Source organism: Chaetodon auriga, chromosome 6 (genome assembly GCF_051107435.1).
Source record: "Chaetodon auriga isolate fChaAug3 chromosome 6, fChaAug3.hap1, whole genome shotgun sequence".
NCBI lineage: Eukaryota > Metazoa > Chordata > Actinopteri > Chaetodontiformes > Chaetodontidae > Chaetodon > Chaetodon auriga.
Window position 1 is genome coordinate 7,886,360 of NC_135079.1, and position 16,164 is coordinate 7,902,523.

The 16,164-nt window shown below is 44.1% G+C and overlaps 1 protein-coding gene across 1 annotated transcript in view; it reads left to right on the forward strand.

Moving 5' to 3' along the window:
* Positions 1-3,846: 3,846 nt before the first annotated feature.
* The window catches only part of nell2a (neural EGFL like 2a), a 79,839-nt gene continuing 67,521 nt past the window's right edge, over positions 3,847-16,164 (forward strand). The window contains exons 1-3 of the mRNA XM_076733621.1: positions 3,847-4,264; positions 4,527-4,655; positions 14,996-15,146. Of these exons, the coding sequence (XP_076589736.1) occupies positions 4,213-4,264; positions 4,527-4,655; positions 14,996-15,146 (332 nt within the window). The 5' untranslated portion in view covers positions 3,847-4,212. The remainder of the gene's footprint in view (positions 4,265-4,526; positions 4,656-14,995; positions 15,147-16,164) is intronic.

A 16,164-nucleotide genomic window follows, 5' to 3' on the forward strand; every position in this document is an offset into this window, starting at 1 on the left:
ACAGCTCTGCATTGTTTCATAGATGTCCTATATGATGCAGTTCATGCATGTAAGCGTAAAAAGTCCCATTTACTACATCTGCAATGTTGCTGCCGCGCAGAGCTGCAGGAGAAGAGTTTCCAATCAGCTGCACTCAGGGGTGGTGTTACCAGTTTCTTGCAACAGGAGATTTTGATGCTCTGCAGCTGACCGAAGACAACGTGGATCTTGATTACGCTGCACTCACAGAGAGGGTGAGTACATCTGCTGTGAGTAGCTGTGGAAAACAAAATGCTTTCCTTAGGGTACAGTATGTCATTGTTCTCCTGTTAATGAGTTTGTGTTGTAATTTTAGGAGGGAGACAGCAACTGATCTGACACATTTCCCTGAAGAAATCATGAGTTGTGGTTTCACGGGGCTGCTGAAGTTGGACAGTATCACAAGGTGTGTATGTACATTTTCCAGAAAAAACAGTGAAGCTGACCTTTGACCTTTAGGATATAAAATGTCACCATTTCATTGGGAAGAGTGGCGCTCTCTCCTTAGTATGTAAATATATGCAGATTGCATGTAAATCAGACACTCTTGCCCCTCCTCTCTGCACCAAAACAGTGACAGAAAGTTGAATCTAAGAACCACTGACACTGAAAAAATACTGACAGCGTGAACAAACTCACTGAAAAAATCTAAATAATCTAACAAGATGCCTGTGTTTTATTTTTATTTCATATCGTCGAGTTCAACCTTGACAACATCTGTGACCTCATGTATCGTCAATGTGAACCAGACAAAGAGGTTTAAATGCTTGGGGACCCTCCACCTGTCAGCAGAACAGATGAAGCCTCTTGGATGAGTGCTGGAACGTCTTCAAGACGAAGAAACAGCACATCCAGATGCCTGTAGTGCTTCTGAACCACCTCATGACTCTTATACTGGCCATGTAAGACCACGAGAATAAGAAGTATGACGTGGAAAAAAATCCAAAAATGTGAATTAATGCTTATGAACTCACAAGCTCTGGCTGTGCAGTAAAACATTGTTTAGATCCACAGAACTTTATTTTAAATTCTCGTGGAGATGCGAAAGTTTCCATATGTTTAAGGCTAGATTTTGTGAAGAGTTGTAACAAACTGATTTAGAACATGCTGTGTTTATGTGGAATAAGATTTCCTGCTTTCTACTAAATCAGGCTGCTCTATTGAAAATTGAGGAATGTCTTAGGTCAGCGATGGGGAACCTTTATCTTATCAAGAGCCATTTAAATTTTTATAACATCCTTCGAGGGTCGCACTAAATTATTGAGCACATAATCACACTAACCTCTAAGGCGATGGCTGGAACTGCTTCTCCTTGGCGAGGCTTTTGACATCGGATGGTAGTGATGATGATGACACTTCCAGCTGGTTTTCCAGGTTCGGGTCAGTCTGTCTTGAACAGAACTGAGTCTTTGCAAGAGTCACTATCTTATTTTGTCCAGTGCTAGCAGCTCCACAGCAGCGACAAGGCCCTCCTTGACTAATTCTTACTCTGAATGAGGTTTCAGCTCCTAACGCCGTCTGTCAGAAAGTGGTCTTGTGAAAGCTGCTTGTTTGGCACCCAAACGCCACTGAAGAGTATTCGCTTTGTCCAAGAACAGAAGTCCTTCAGCATGTTTGATGCTGGAAATTAGCTGTTCATCACTGAGTGCGTCCCCACAAACTAACGTAGGCACACTGGCTGTGCTTCAACAAAAAAATAGCCATTTGTCCATTTCTCTTGGGAAAGTCTCCATGATGCATTGACATGACATCAACCGCTATGAAATGTGTTGCGTTCAGGGACCAACTGGAAGCATGTGTTAGTCTAATATTTTATGTCATTTTATTTTATTGCTGATTTTTTTTTCTTTTTTTTTTTTGTAATTCTGGGTTGCTGAATTTCTTTGCGTGCCTGATCAAACTGCCTCTCAGGCGTGACAAACGTAAAAATGGGTCGTAATAACCCACCTGGACACAGTGTTCTCTGTCTTGGTTGTCATACGTTTTCTATAAATCTTATCAAGACAAAAGTCTCCACGTTAAAGAAGCGACTCAATATTTTACCTCCAGACAAGCAAAACAAATCGGATTCTTTCGCAGATTTTTTCCAAACTGATGATTCCTCAAGTCAGTGGACTCAACCTGAGATAATTCATGCTGTCATCATGCTCTGTCTCAGTTAAAGATCTTTTTGATCAGCCTTTCCTCTGGCATCTGGACAAGGTGGCTCCACTCTTCCACTGTCCGAACTATTTCACATCTCTGCTTTACAAGACATGACTGCCGTCCAATGTCAGCCTCAATAGCCCACTTAGCGGGATATTTATGCGCCCCAAGAAGGCACCTCACAGCTCAGGATGGCATTATTGTCAGGGGCATCCTTTCAACCCACTCCTGCAGCATAAAATAAAAGTGAGCCTACCAATGAATCATAAAGTTTAGAAAACACTAAAAAATCAAGGTCAGGACACAATCTCATTTTATTCATCACAGACTCTGATGCTTTTCCTGCTGACACTGCCAATACTTCTCTTCCCTCTGTGAAGCTCACACTTTCATTAACAACAAAACCAGCACAAACTGAAACATATGGTTGCTCTGCTGTTCACTTTGCTTTCTAAAACTTACAGTCTGTGGTTTGTTTTTTTTTCACTGTTTAAGGAAAGTCTCCATTTAGTACACCATAAACTCAAAGCTAATATTTTTTATTTATTTATTTTTGTAAATTTCTCTGTCTCAGCAACCGACACAATGTCATCAGCATATTGCAAAATACTGAAGTTCATACCAGCAATCACTATTCCCAGATTGGCCTGCTTGATTTTTGGGGCTAAGTCATTGATCTAAAGGCCAAATAAAGGCAGACAAATAGGAATATGAGGGTTTTTCTCAGAACTCGTCGTAAGCAAGTTCAAAGCGAGAAGTAAGTTATTGATGTTATCTGGTTTTTTAATGCTGATTTTACATAATAAGCATCGTATTTCGCAATTTTAAGAGAGGCCTGCATTGACAAGTTAAAGTTTGTTTTGTCAGTTTGTTCAATTAGCAATGGCAGCAAAATCTACATGTGATGCAGCCACAAATAATGTTATTAATTACACCTTTGTCTTTCCTGTTGAGACATCAGAACATCTGCTTTGTCAATAATGTTCAAGTGTTTCCCCTCCTAAATCTGACTTTAAATGTAGTCATGAGTATTATGCCATATATACGTACTTCAGACAAAATTGATTTAAATATAATACAATTATGTGAAAGGTTTATTTTTTAGGTCCCTTCTTTCCCAGTAGCTTCCTAATAATTTCTTCAAATGTTCCTGGAAATAACTGTCATTTGATACTAATCATAATTAACACCAAACTATTCTCTGAAATTTCAAACGGAACTCCATCGAAAGAACGACTTAATTTAAACACAACTTAATATTTCTCATCATAAATTTCTGATTGTAAACTTAATCCTTCATATGTTGGATTATATGCTTCCCTACAGACAGTCGGCGTGCCTTTGGATGCTCTGCTTACCTTCTGCGCCCTGTACGCAGGCTTAGCATTTAACTGGAATTAAGTGGACACCACTTATAATTTTCCAGTAAACTTCCAAGAATTTATGAGGAATTTTCCGACCAGTTCCAAATGATTTTTCCCATGAGCGAAGTTCCACTGCAGACATTTTCTTCTTGACAACAGGCGTGGCTACAATCACTGCCTGGAGCTTATTTTGGATTCATCGAGTGTTTTCTTTTATCGGCCACAAGGGGGCTTCATTGCTCCTCTTTCCGCGCTCTCTCGCTCTCTCACACTCCTCGTCAGGTTTTCCTCCTCCTCCTCCTCCTCCTCCTCTCTCCTCACTCCTCCTTCAGCGGCCGCAGCTCTCACTCACGCCGCTGTAGGAGCGTCTGTTCGGCTGGTGAAGCAGCGGAAGCTCGCTTCGTGCGCCCTCTGTTTCCCACCTGTGCCGCGGACGGTGCTGATGGAGCAGACCTTGCGTTACATGGAATAATTTGCACTCTGTGACATTTTCTTTCCTCCTTCCATCCGGATTTGCTTTTTTTGCATCATTGGGCATCTAAAGTTGTGATGATGCCTCCGCTCAGCATTTGGGATTGGTAATAGCCTCCTGCGCGAGGGTGATACATCATTCGCGTGTGATTGAACAATACTGTCTCTCGGAAGTGGACAAAACATGGACTAATTTTTTTTTTATTCATTCACCATGGGATTAATACAGCTATTTCTGGTCCTCGGCATATTTTGCGCCTCCCCAGGTAGGACACACGGCTGTCACTGACCGTAACCACCTCTTGCAACATGTAGCATGTACAATCAGACACTGAATTTGTGTTGCTTTGGATCATTTCCCACCAAGGCTTCTCAGAAATTATCGCACCTAGTTGATTCAGCAGCTTGTACACAGCGCAGTAACCTCCCATCTCTTCCCCTGACACCAGCAGTATTATTTTTATAGCATCACAGGTGTCCTTGCCTGCCAATAACAATGACAATCTTGTTTTTGTGTTTGCAAATTAGTTGTAGGTTTCGGGGTCGACCCTGCCCTGCGCATCAGCGTGTTTGATGAACTAACGCTTGGAGAAGGCTTTGATGGAGTTACTCAGGTCCAGGGCTTCCACAGCGAGTCTAGAGCTTTCCACTTCCAAGGTACAGAAACACACACTCCTTGTATTTTTGTCTGTGATGGAAGATAAAATGTGAAGCCATGCTGACTTTTTCATGAAAAGCGATCGTGCTAAACGTTGCTGTCCTTTTAACATTTTGTTTAAACAACTTGTGAGGCTGACAGGATGCAGCCCAGTAATCCACCGATAAGATCCTCCACTGAGATGCCTGATGTGGACCCTTTTTGTGAAAATGTCAGATCATCTGATAATAGTACCGTAGCCCGTATTCCTGTGCACGATTCTCTCTGTCCATAGCACAACTGTGTAAGAGACTGTCAGCAGCAGCATGCAGTGGATTTGCAGTTTTCCTCCACAACGGGACTTAGCTCGGGGCCCTCAGACTGCCACCTGCCTGAACAATAGGTCCCCGTGAAGAAGTGGGGTGAGCAGGGCGAGCACAGGGGGAGAGATGGGTGGATCATGCAAAGAATCATAGAAAGACTGAGCGTAATCAGATTAGGCAGGGACAAAACCCCGTGTTCATGGGGGGGGTGTGGGTGAATGGGCCCCTCGCTAGAATTTACCCGTTGGTGATCTCGTGGAGTGTGTAAGCAGTCTGAAGATTTCCTATACGCAAAATATGAATGGGCAAACGAGTGAGTCAGATGCCCGTGTTGTCAGCTGTAAGGCAATATGTTATCTATGGCATACAGTTAATGGAGCTGTCAAAGCTGTGGTCGTGTTTGACTTTTGTACGCACTGTTTTGCCAGTGTTACGTCTTTGTCTTTTCACGTCAGACGCTCATTACGAGCCCGTTCACGGCCCCATCGCAGGGATGGAGATGTCTATCATAACCCAGCCAAAAGCAGCAACAGAGGAAATTGCTTTTGGCTCCGGGATCAGTGCCAAAACCAAAGACGTGGCAACATTCAAATCTTCACAAGGAGCATCTCAACATGGATCACATAATGTACCAAAGTGACAACGTTGTTTCGGGACAGAGAAACACCACAATCATTTGTCGACATTTTTCTTCTTCCCTCCTGCTCGCTGATATCTTCTAATCTCCGTGCACAGCCGCTGAGACAGCAGCTCTTCTGCATGGAGCAGCAACTCCAGCATCTCTGTGAAGGCAGGCCATTTGATGTCCTCTGTGTAGACAACACTCAGAAGTGCTCTACCTAGGTAGGTAGCGAGAGGCAGGGGGAGAGAGACTACAAGAAACAGTTGGAGAAAGAAAGAGAGAGAGCGAGAAACACAGACAGTTATAGAAAGAAGCTCCCACTGCTTTTGTCACCAAATGAAAAACACGACTGTTCCACGACTGGCACCTCTCCGTCATTACGCTCTTATTTCTTTGCATTACCTTTGCTAAGTACATTCAGTCACCCGAGCGGAGAAGGCGGCGGCGTGTTATTTATGGCAGAGCTCGCCTCCATTCTTCATTTGGGATGTCTACGTTAAGTCAATGATGTTTGGTGAGGGGGAGGCGGGGGGGGGGGGGGGGGGGGCGTACCGGCAAGCCAGGGCCTCTGCTTGTTTGTGATCAGAAATAGACAGGGAGAGGCGCATACTGTAGAGATGCAGGAAGAGTGAGGTAGATAGGGAGGAAAGAAGCTGAAAAAGAAAGAGGGAGAGAAAAAGGGAGCCGAGCTGTCTGCCAGCTGTTTGATAGACTGTGCTGATTCCACATGTATGGATGCTTGGCTGGCTGGGACCAGCAGACAGGCCCACAGTGACATTCCGACGCTCATTAGATAGCAGGCAGAACATATCCATGGCTGTCCCCTCCACTGCCTGGCTGCCTGAAGGGAAGGCTGTTATCTCTGGGTGCTGGGAGGAGGCAGGAGGAGGGATAGCTGCTCAGAGCTGAAAGAGAAGCAGCGGGGTAATTCACAGTATAGAAATGTGTATTTGTGCACGTGTGTGAAGAAGCAATTGTGCTCACATTCGCTGTATCTTTGTATCTCTGTCTGCCAAAGTGTGTTTTTTTTGTGTGTGTGTGTGTCTGAGAAAGAGAAGAGCAGTGAGCAGTGGGGGGATTGCTGTTTAGCGCACCCCTGCTGATGCTTTTGAAGGTAGCTGTCAGCGCTACATTGCATGGCATTAGGAGAGGTTGGACCTCGGGGACGGGCATAATAGAGAGGGAGAAAAGCCCCCGGGCTATGCTCTTCTCATGTCCTGATGCCAGGTGATACTCATTCACGCCACAAAATCATCACATCATTAGCACTTCCCCCACAGTTTTTCATATCTCATCACCCAGATGTATCTGTCTTTATATAAACAAGCACAGGGGCCACACCCAGAAGCCCTCCCTTCCCCCAACACACATACACACACACTCCCTCCCTCTCTGGCTACAAGCACATGGACCAAACTCATTCAAAGTGCAAACAACACAATTGCTAGAAGCATCCTTTCAGCTGCAGCACAAGACTCCCCTGTAATTGTGTGTGTGTGTGAATCCTGTCTGTCTCAGAAGCATGTTCTCGCTCACACTGTTTGAACACTGCCGGTGAGGTGTTTCAGTGTATGTTGTGGTGATTATGTCCCTGACTGCAGCGACACTGAAGTGTAACAGGATGGAAGAGGCTCATTTATAATACAGCAACACTATGTGTGTGTGTGTGTGTGTGTGTGAAAGAGGGAGGAAGACAGAGGGACTATGTGTGAATGTGAGTTTGTTTTCCTGCATTAATGTGTGCGTGAAACAGATACAAGTGTTTGAATAGGAGCGAGTGTTGTGTGTTTCCACTGTAGGGGCTGCACTTGCCAGCTGCTAGTACACTGGCGCTGCTCGTATACACACGATATGATGCATTGGAGTACGGGGCTTTACAAGGATGTAATGCAATGGGTGGGAGGACAGCTTCGTCCTTCAACTGTAGAGCCCAGATTCAATCATCTCTGTAAGAAAGCAGCTTTTGTACACTGCTGAATTGTATTGAGAAGGTTCAGGTAACTCCGTGTTTTGTGACTCCAAGAAGGCAAAATGAGAATTTACCTTCAGGAATCAATAAGGTAATTAACACTGACAAAAAAAAAAAAAAAAAGGTTAGCCTAGCATCCATGCTGTAAAGTGCTTTAGATAAGAGCCACAACTACCAAATGGAACCTGCTGTTCTTACTATTGCCATTTGTTTCATTGCGGTTCTTGTTGCAACATGCACTGCAAATACTCCACTTTTAGAAAGAAAGAAAATATACTGTACTGTAGAGGAATGAGTGTGTACCATGCAAATAAAGACGTACACGCAGCAAATCAAAATGAGGTAAAACAAGCAAAAATGACTTGAAGTACAACAACTGAGGATTAAATTATTAGAAACACTTACCATAATGTCTGTAATATTGGACACCTTGCAAGTAGTGGTGTAAGGGGACGTAGCTGATCCATGATCTGCACAGATCCCCTCCCCTCACAGTTCAACACACATGTGAACCTCGGATTAATTACAGTAATAATTCATTAAACCTTGTTGGAGAGTTGCAGAGGTCCGATGGACAAAACAGATGCATGCTGTGTTTAACTCTGGAGCACAATGATTGAGTTAGGGAAGAGCGACTGATTTAAAAGCCATCGCTTCGAAATCCTGAAGGCATTTATTTTGGCTTTCTTCACTGGTGTAACAGGGAAACTGGGCCTGCACGTCATCATGAGAAAGAATCATAAGACTGTGATGTTTATTGCAACTTCAGCAATATCTGCTGCCTTCACTTCAGCTCACAGGCGGCTGAGTGGTGAATTTTTTAATTAATGTAACCATAATCCGACGTGTGACTCAAGGCCATCATATGATCCGAACAGCGAGTTGCGTGGTCTGTTGCAGATATTAAAAATGAGTGGTCAAAGTCAGACTGAGATATTCAGACTCTAATCTGAGTCGAGATCCAAAAACAGCTGTAAGTGCTTCCCACAATGCTGTAACAGGTTTTCAGGTTCAGATGTCGACCTCTGAACTTTGATGAAGGCTTGACCGCCTTCACCTCATGACTGAGTCTCGTCCAAAATTCAGTGAGTGTTGTGTAGCAGTGACCTCTGTAGCCCATTCTGATGTTTCTCAGTTCCCATTCAGTGCCTCAAAGACTAACTGCACATTAATGTGTCAACATGCTAAAAGTCCTGGTAGCAAAGTTAGCACCAGTGCTATTTTGAACTTGCTCTCCACACGTCAACACTGCAAATGAATGGTGAAGGAGTTTTCCGGAAGGTCCGTTTTCAGTGAACTAAAACCGAGTTTTTGTGTGGGCAAAAGGCTAAAACGCGTAGGAAAAGCTACATTTTGAAGAATGCACATGTGAATTTCCCTTGGGGATGAATAAAGTATCTATCTATCTACATGTGGACTAGGTGTTCGACTTCCCTCCAAAACAACAGTTGTTGTTCTGCTCCCCCCTGATGAGCACATTGATTTGTACAAGTGAGTTTTTTTAGTTAGATGTGAGCAATAATAGCCTCAAAACTCAACTTAAAGGTGCTCTAGACTGCCGTTTCGTGAATTCAACTGAGGTAATATCTTAAAATGGGATTTTAAAGAAAGATTTAAAAACCTTGAAATAGGACATGAAGCTCAGAGCCCCTTTTCACCCCGAAGGTGAAGAGCTTAAAGGATAGGTTCGCATGTCTTTTTAGTTTATCTCAACAGAATACTGACGTTCTCTCAGATACCTTTAAAGGGTTATTAGTTCCTGTCGATACTGGCTGCAAAGAGGTCCCTTCCTAATGTGATGTTAAGGTAATAGATGGGAACAAAGTCCACAGTCCATGTTCTGCGTAAAAATTCACTCCAAACTTTGCTGACGCTGATATGAGACTTCTGCAGTCTGAGTCAGACAAATCAGTTGGGTTTTTTCCCCCTCAAAGTTACAGACTTTTTAGTATGAAATTCCCTCTTTGTGCTGCCACAGACAGTGTTTCCTCGCAGAGCCGCAGCAGAGGGATAGTTACACAAAGTGGGAATCGTAAAGTGAGTGTAACTTTGGAAAATACCCAACTGATTTCCGAACTCAGGCTGCAGAAGCCTCACATTAGTTTAAGCTGAGCTTCAGTGTTTCTGCACGGGGGGAGGGACGTGCATTGTGCCACCCATCTCTTCCATTAAAACTGCTTTCAGAAGGCATCTCTTTGCAGACGGTATAGACAGGAGGAAGACTGCCAGCAAGCCAGGCCTGCGTCAGTGTACTTATAGGCAGGTACAGTGTGTACTTCATTCAGACAGACTTGAGAAAATGTGGCTGGAATGAATGCAGAGGCTCATTGTTTCAAGCATTTCCTCGAGTCAAATGGCATTTTTCTTGGCAGCGTGCTGAAGCAATCTGCCTTATTCTGTCAAGAAACTAACACCCATTCTCAGAAAATTCCTGTCAATTTGTCAATGTTGAAATGATTGCGCGGCATGGCAGGCCTGTGTGATTGTTTTAGGACTTAATGAGAGACACAATAGCTCGAGGTTTTTCTGTGTGGTGAATCTTTAGCCGGCATCACATTTTCATCCCGTTTTAAAATGAGCCGAACAAAATATCCAGTGAATCACCTGAATTAAGTCGGATAGCCGTGCTTAGTCAGCATAATCAAGTCCACAGGGCTTTTATATCTAAATGGAAGATTATCCCACTTCCTTCCATGTGTGCTGTAGCTTTTGTGTGCTTTTTTTTTCGTTGCACAAAAAGTTACCCAACCTTTCCAAACTGTTGACTGACATTATCCCCAACTCCCTGTGGTCAAAGTCTCTTTTGCTTTCTGCTTTCTGAGGCGAGTCTGATCCAGGAGCGCCGATGACCATGGAGGGGAGGGATGTTTCTAACCCCCCCTCCAGGGCAGTTATACAGTTGGGTGGCTGGAAGGCTGTCATTAGCTCTGTGTATGTGTGAATGTCAGACAGGCGGTCACTGGGGAGGTGATCTGAGAATTGGGGAGAAATTGCTGGCCAAAGCAGTCCTGGAGGTGCCCTTGGCTCAGTTTAGTATTTGTTCCAGGAGAGTGGAGACACGGTGGGGGGAGATGGTCCGTGGAATGCAGATTGACTGAGCGAGGTGGAATATTCAGGAGCCGTAACAACCGGCTTTTTGGGGTGTGTGTGTGTGTGTGTGTGTGTGTGTGTGTGTGTGTGTGTGTGTGCGTGCGTGCGTGCGTGTGCATGCATTCATCTTTGCGTTAGCCCATGTTTCTCCATATCTTTGAGGTCGTCTATCCCTTTGTATTGACTCAACGTTTGTTTGGAGCTGTAGGTCAGCCAAAATGTCTGCGGTACACTGTCTGTCTGTGTGTGTGTGAGTGTGTGAGTGTGTGTGTGTGTGTGTGTGAGCTGCCGTCTTCACCTGTTTGTGTATGTGCGTGTGTTCACGGATGCATATGCGTGTGTGTTGACAGTAATGAAGGGTTTGGAGTTTGCTGCCGGTGGAGAGTTTATCATTACTCTAATCCCTCTGGAGAGATATTCTCTAGCCTCACCCTCCCACACATATCCTTCTCCTTGCTCGGGCCGGCAGATAAAATGTGTTGTTTGAAATATGCTCTGTCATTTTTCAAATAGAAAACATTATGCAATAACAAAATAGTACATTTTCACTTGGTTTGGTCCAGTGTTGTGTCCCTTCCTTTGCTGACTGGTTCACTCTGGCCCCTCTAGACTCTGTGTTTAGCGCATCTCATGGCTCGCTCACTCTTAACTGGTCAAGAGATGGCTTGTTTGCAAAATTTTGAGTTGTTGCGAAGACGTAGGAGGTGTTATCTTGTTCTGGCAATCCGCTAGAGACCAAAGAATGAAAGCTCTCATTATTCTCATGCAAAAGTGTCTGATCTGCTTATCTCGTATCAGGAATACTGTTTTTAGTCACAATTTCCTCTGGGAAATCATTAAATTAGAAGCCAAGTATGCATTGAACATAAAAGTACTCTTCTCCCTGTCCTTCACAGTATCTTCTTTTTGCTGGGAAAACTCTGCCTCTTTCCAGTACAAAACCCTCCGTTCTGTAGATACAGGTAGAAATGAAAACAGTGTGTGAGAAAGGGATTGTGGCAAAGCTGGGTGTATCTGGGCTCTCAAGCTGTGCTGCAGGGCACCTGTTCTAAATGCTAAATGTGTGAGCAAGTGATTTGTGCAGGGCTGCCAGTGTACCTCCACGAGAATGCAGTGATGGGAGTGTGGGGGGATTACAGCTATGTGGGTACTATGGGTCAGACAAAATAAGACCACATTAGACAGTTTAAGATTGGGAGTGAAGCTGGGGGATGGAAATCGTGGCCTGAGTGTAACCAATAAAGCACAATGTAAGATTAGGTTGTAGCCCAAAGCTGCGCTTCCTAGGGATGCTATTGAGCCGGAGGCTTTTGGAGATCTCTAGTCAGCTGATAAAACTCCGTATGACTCAAAAACATGGTTTTCTCACAATCAGCCGGTCCTCGTATCCTGTAAACAGCTAGGATGGATGACAAGAGCTGTGTTATTGTGCTGAAAAATCTGCTGATTGGAATTTTAATGCGCTAGATCATCATTTCCAAGCTATTTTGTGTCAGTGTCTCACATCAGAGTGGTCGTTAGGAGCAGGTGGCTGCCCCATCCAGGCGCCTGCCAATAGATAATCGACCAAAGGCCCCCTCAGCGGGGCCACAGTGATTTGGCAGAAGGGACTGCTGGCCCTCTCATCACAGCACAGACTCATCCACTGCCCTTTCATGTATGTTTTTAGGGACGCAGAGACGTTGCTGCTGTAGCTGTCTTAATCTTCGTTTGAGTGCCCGTCAAGAGTGCGGAGATCATTGTGCTTCTCACACATCAGCTCTACACAGACCAATCTCATCGCTCCATTTAAATGATGCCTCCACCCTTCAATCCCCCAAAGTCCCATTTTCAGCAGCCCCATTCCCCTCAAAGTGTAAAGGCTGGTGATGAGAGTCATCCACACATAGATCAAAGGCCCGTGGCTGCCGAGCTGCGGAGCGGGCCGGAGGTAGCGGCTCCTCGATCCTCACCATCCCCCCCCTGCCTCATCAGCCTTTTTTCAGCATGGACCCCGCCCTGACACCTGCTCCCACTGCGCTCATTTTGCTCATGATTGAGATATCAGTGCACTCTCTGTTCAACACGTGACCTGGCTATAGACTGACCAGCGCATATTATCATAGGCGTTGTAAATCCTGTTCGGCCTGAGCTCATCTTCGCTTCATAAGTGGGAAATGACTGCGCGGAGCATTTTTCTAAGAGCAAATTTAAAATGACTCACATAAAAGGCAGCCAATTGTGGATTAAATCACAATTTAATAATGTGGATGAAAATGAACGAAAATGATTTCTGAGATTATTGTGAACAGTGGTCATTTGGATTTGGTTATTAAGTGCGATCTGTTGATGGCAGCAGATTATTGCTAGGCAGAACTCCTGTTGCAGTCATTGGACCATCTGTCCCACCTCAGCCAATGACACTGGAATGATACTCCACTGGCAATGCAAAATGCATGAAAACTGCTCCCTGTGTGTCTCCTCTGGTGAGCGACGAATCCACAGAGCGTTTTTGTTTTGACAGAAATGACTCAAAATATGTCCCCGTTGGCCTTAAAAGCCTACATCAGGGAGAGGCTAACGCCAGCTCGGTAAGAAAGCAGAAGACGAGAAGTCTGAAAACAATGCTCCTCTTTGCTGCGCGCTCTCGCTGCATGCCAGTCCTCGTCATGGCATTGCTCGCCGTTTCAGATTGCATTGTGTTAATTGGTTACTCCCACCAGCTGGAAGTAATGTTAATACACTGAGGAAAAGCCGCCACGCTAGCTTCCTGGAGCGCTTAAGTGTGCCAGGGCATCTTGCATGCATCCCATGGCAAGAAGTGAACTCTTTGATGTGATTGCTTCTGAGAAACGTCATCATTTATTGATGCTTCCATTAAAGTAGCATAGACGTCTGTGTAGAGTTGGAGAAGGGGCACACTGGTGGGAACAGGAGCTTACGAGCTAACTACACAGAAAATGCCCTCCCATCCACACCGGCAGCTTTAGCCTTTCACTTCTCCTCCCCAAATCCTTGGCTTCATATCGGAGTCAGACACCAAGCCAAAGGAGAAGGTGTTTGATCCATTGATCCAATTTTTGGGATAACTGAAGCATATGTTTGGTGCAACGTTTGCTAGCATTAAGTGGATGATGTCGAGTTTTATTTGAGGTGGATGACCTCTTAAAATCTTGAAACCACTTATGCTTCAAAGTGTTTGGCGAGTTTTCCTGATTTGACAAACATCCACATCATTATTTTAAGAAGTCTTGAGGCTCCATCAGCCCTCATCAAAGCAGGTTTGAGATCAAAATGGTCAACAAACTTGCAAAACTGAGTAAAATGATTCGAGCAGCTTCGCTGGGCGATGTGTTTGACTTGCAGCTTCCCAGAGTTTAAACGAAGTGGGTAACACGGATTCGAGTCCTGTAAAATGTGTCAAACATATCGAATACCCACTAGAGCTATAAACATTTCTTTTTGGGGTTTCGTGTTGATTTTTCATTCATGAATTCAAATTCGTCAAGCGTTTATGTGAATGCATCAAATATTTACAGCGTTCGGCCTGAAATCCCACTGAATGTTCTCCAGTTCTGTACAGCAAATTCTCCTGTTTAATGTTTTTTATCTAGCAAATGTCAATACCGCATTTCACCTCACGACTACTTCCACTATTCTGACATGTTTCATGCACTGCAGAATCACTCAATTTGTCTTATTTAACAGTATTATAGTTGCTGTCATCCCATCAGTGTTTTCTTTGCAGAAATTCATGGATTAAAATTAACCAAAGACCTCTGGTGAAGGAGGGAAATAATCCAGGTCTGTGCACAATTAAGATTTTCAGCACAGGCTCCGTAAATCTGATTTAACACGTCAGATCCTCAATCTTCCTCCACTGTTTATTTGTGCAATGTGTTTAAGTATTGCGTAATCATATTCATAAGTAATCGCTTGGTAATTACCAATTCACAGCTACAACTCTGGCTTTTCATTTACATCATCCTGTCCTAAATATATTCAGCAAACGTCTTTGTAAGATTAATAAAACATGCATATTGTTAGTTCTCGTTTTTACTTCCGTAAGTTCTGACAGATAAAAGACGTTTCTCCGCGAGGAACTGCTCTTAATGGCGTAAATAATAGAAATAATAATGAAGCTGTGACTCAGGAGGTAGAGTGGCTCGTGCGGTCGGTTGCTCCTGAGGTGTCTTTGGGCAAGGCATTGAACCCCAGATTACTCCTGATGGTCAGGGCAGCACCTCGCATGGTAACTCGCCGCCGCCTTTGTGTGTGTGTGACTAAATGAGAGGCAAACTGTAAGGCCCTTTGGCTAAAAGGGCTGTATAAATGCAGCCATTTGAATAATATCTCATGTTTTTGTCTTTATTCCAGGGTCCTCCAGGGAAGTGATGGCTCCTGCTGAGGTCTCGGAGCAAATGGTCCAAAAGCTGAGAGGCAAAAATGAATTTACTGTGCTGGCGACCCTCAAACAAGACCACCTCAACTCCGGGGTCATCCTGTCCATTCATCACTCTGAGCACAGGTACGATCAGTTCACGTTGTAATATGAAATGAAATGGGTATTGTTATACGTAGAAAAGCCATTCATTCAAAATATGACCTATTAATATATGGAGATTACACTTTAAAATCACTGTTGTATTCAATGTGAAAATCCATTTTGAGACAGACGCATAACGAATATGTTGCGAAGTTAATCTGAGATGCGTGTTTTTGCAGTGTGAGGCAGAACTGCGGTACAGTGAAGCTGTTTACAACGCCCCACTGATAAAGCACAATTACAGTTGTGTTTTTAAATTAGTACCACTCTCTGTTGTCATATCAGCAGTCTCTAATATGTTGATTGAAACCCGAATATTTGTATTTGATGAGCGTTTAGATGTCTTACATACCAGTGGAGTAAACAAAGCCAAGCGCCCTGTATGCCAACGTATTATTCACAGTCCATCAGCGATCCAAACGTTGAGCCCGTAATCGTGGATCGAAAACTGATGAGACACTATCCGCAGTTAGCATGCTAATGTTTTCCATTAGTTTGTGGTAGCTGAGCCGTTGGATGATCAGAACAGCAATCTGAATCCACATAATGCGTTGATTGAACAGTTTGTACATTAAAGTCAGTCCCGAGAAGAGAGCTCACGGGGATGTTAATGACTTTCCCCGCTGCTGATTAGCTTTCCCAGCTATTCATATGCAACAAAGCAGCACTGCATGGTTTCATTTGGAGACGTGGCAAAGACTAATTCGGCGTCAGAAGTGTTAGCTAGTGCGTTTATGGAGCCGGGATGAATGTGCATGCATGGCTGGGGGAGAGTAAATCTATTAGATTTGGTTTGCAGATAAATCAATTCCATTGCTACACTTGCATGCGCGTCTATTTTTTCTTTTGAATAATGTTTCCAGCAAATGACTCTGGTTAAAATAAGTCTGCCTTTAAAGGCAGAGGTGATGAGTGTGTATCGGCAGCTCCTTCCATTAGTGTCACTGTGCTGGGTGAGTCTCACTGGTGTGGAGAAGAGGATTCTCTGAGAATACTAATA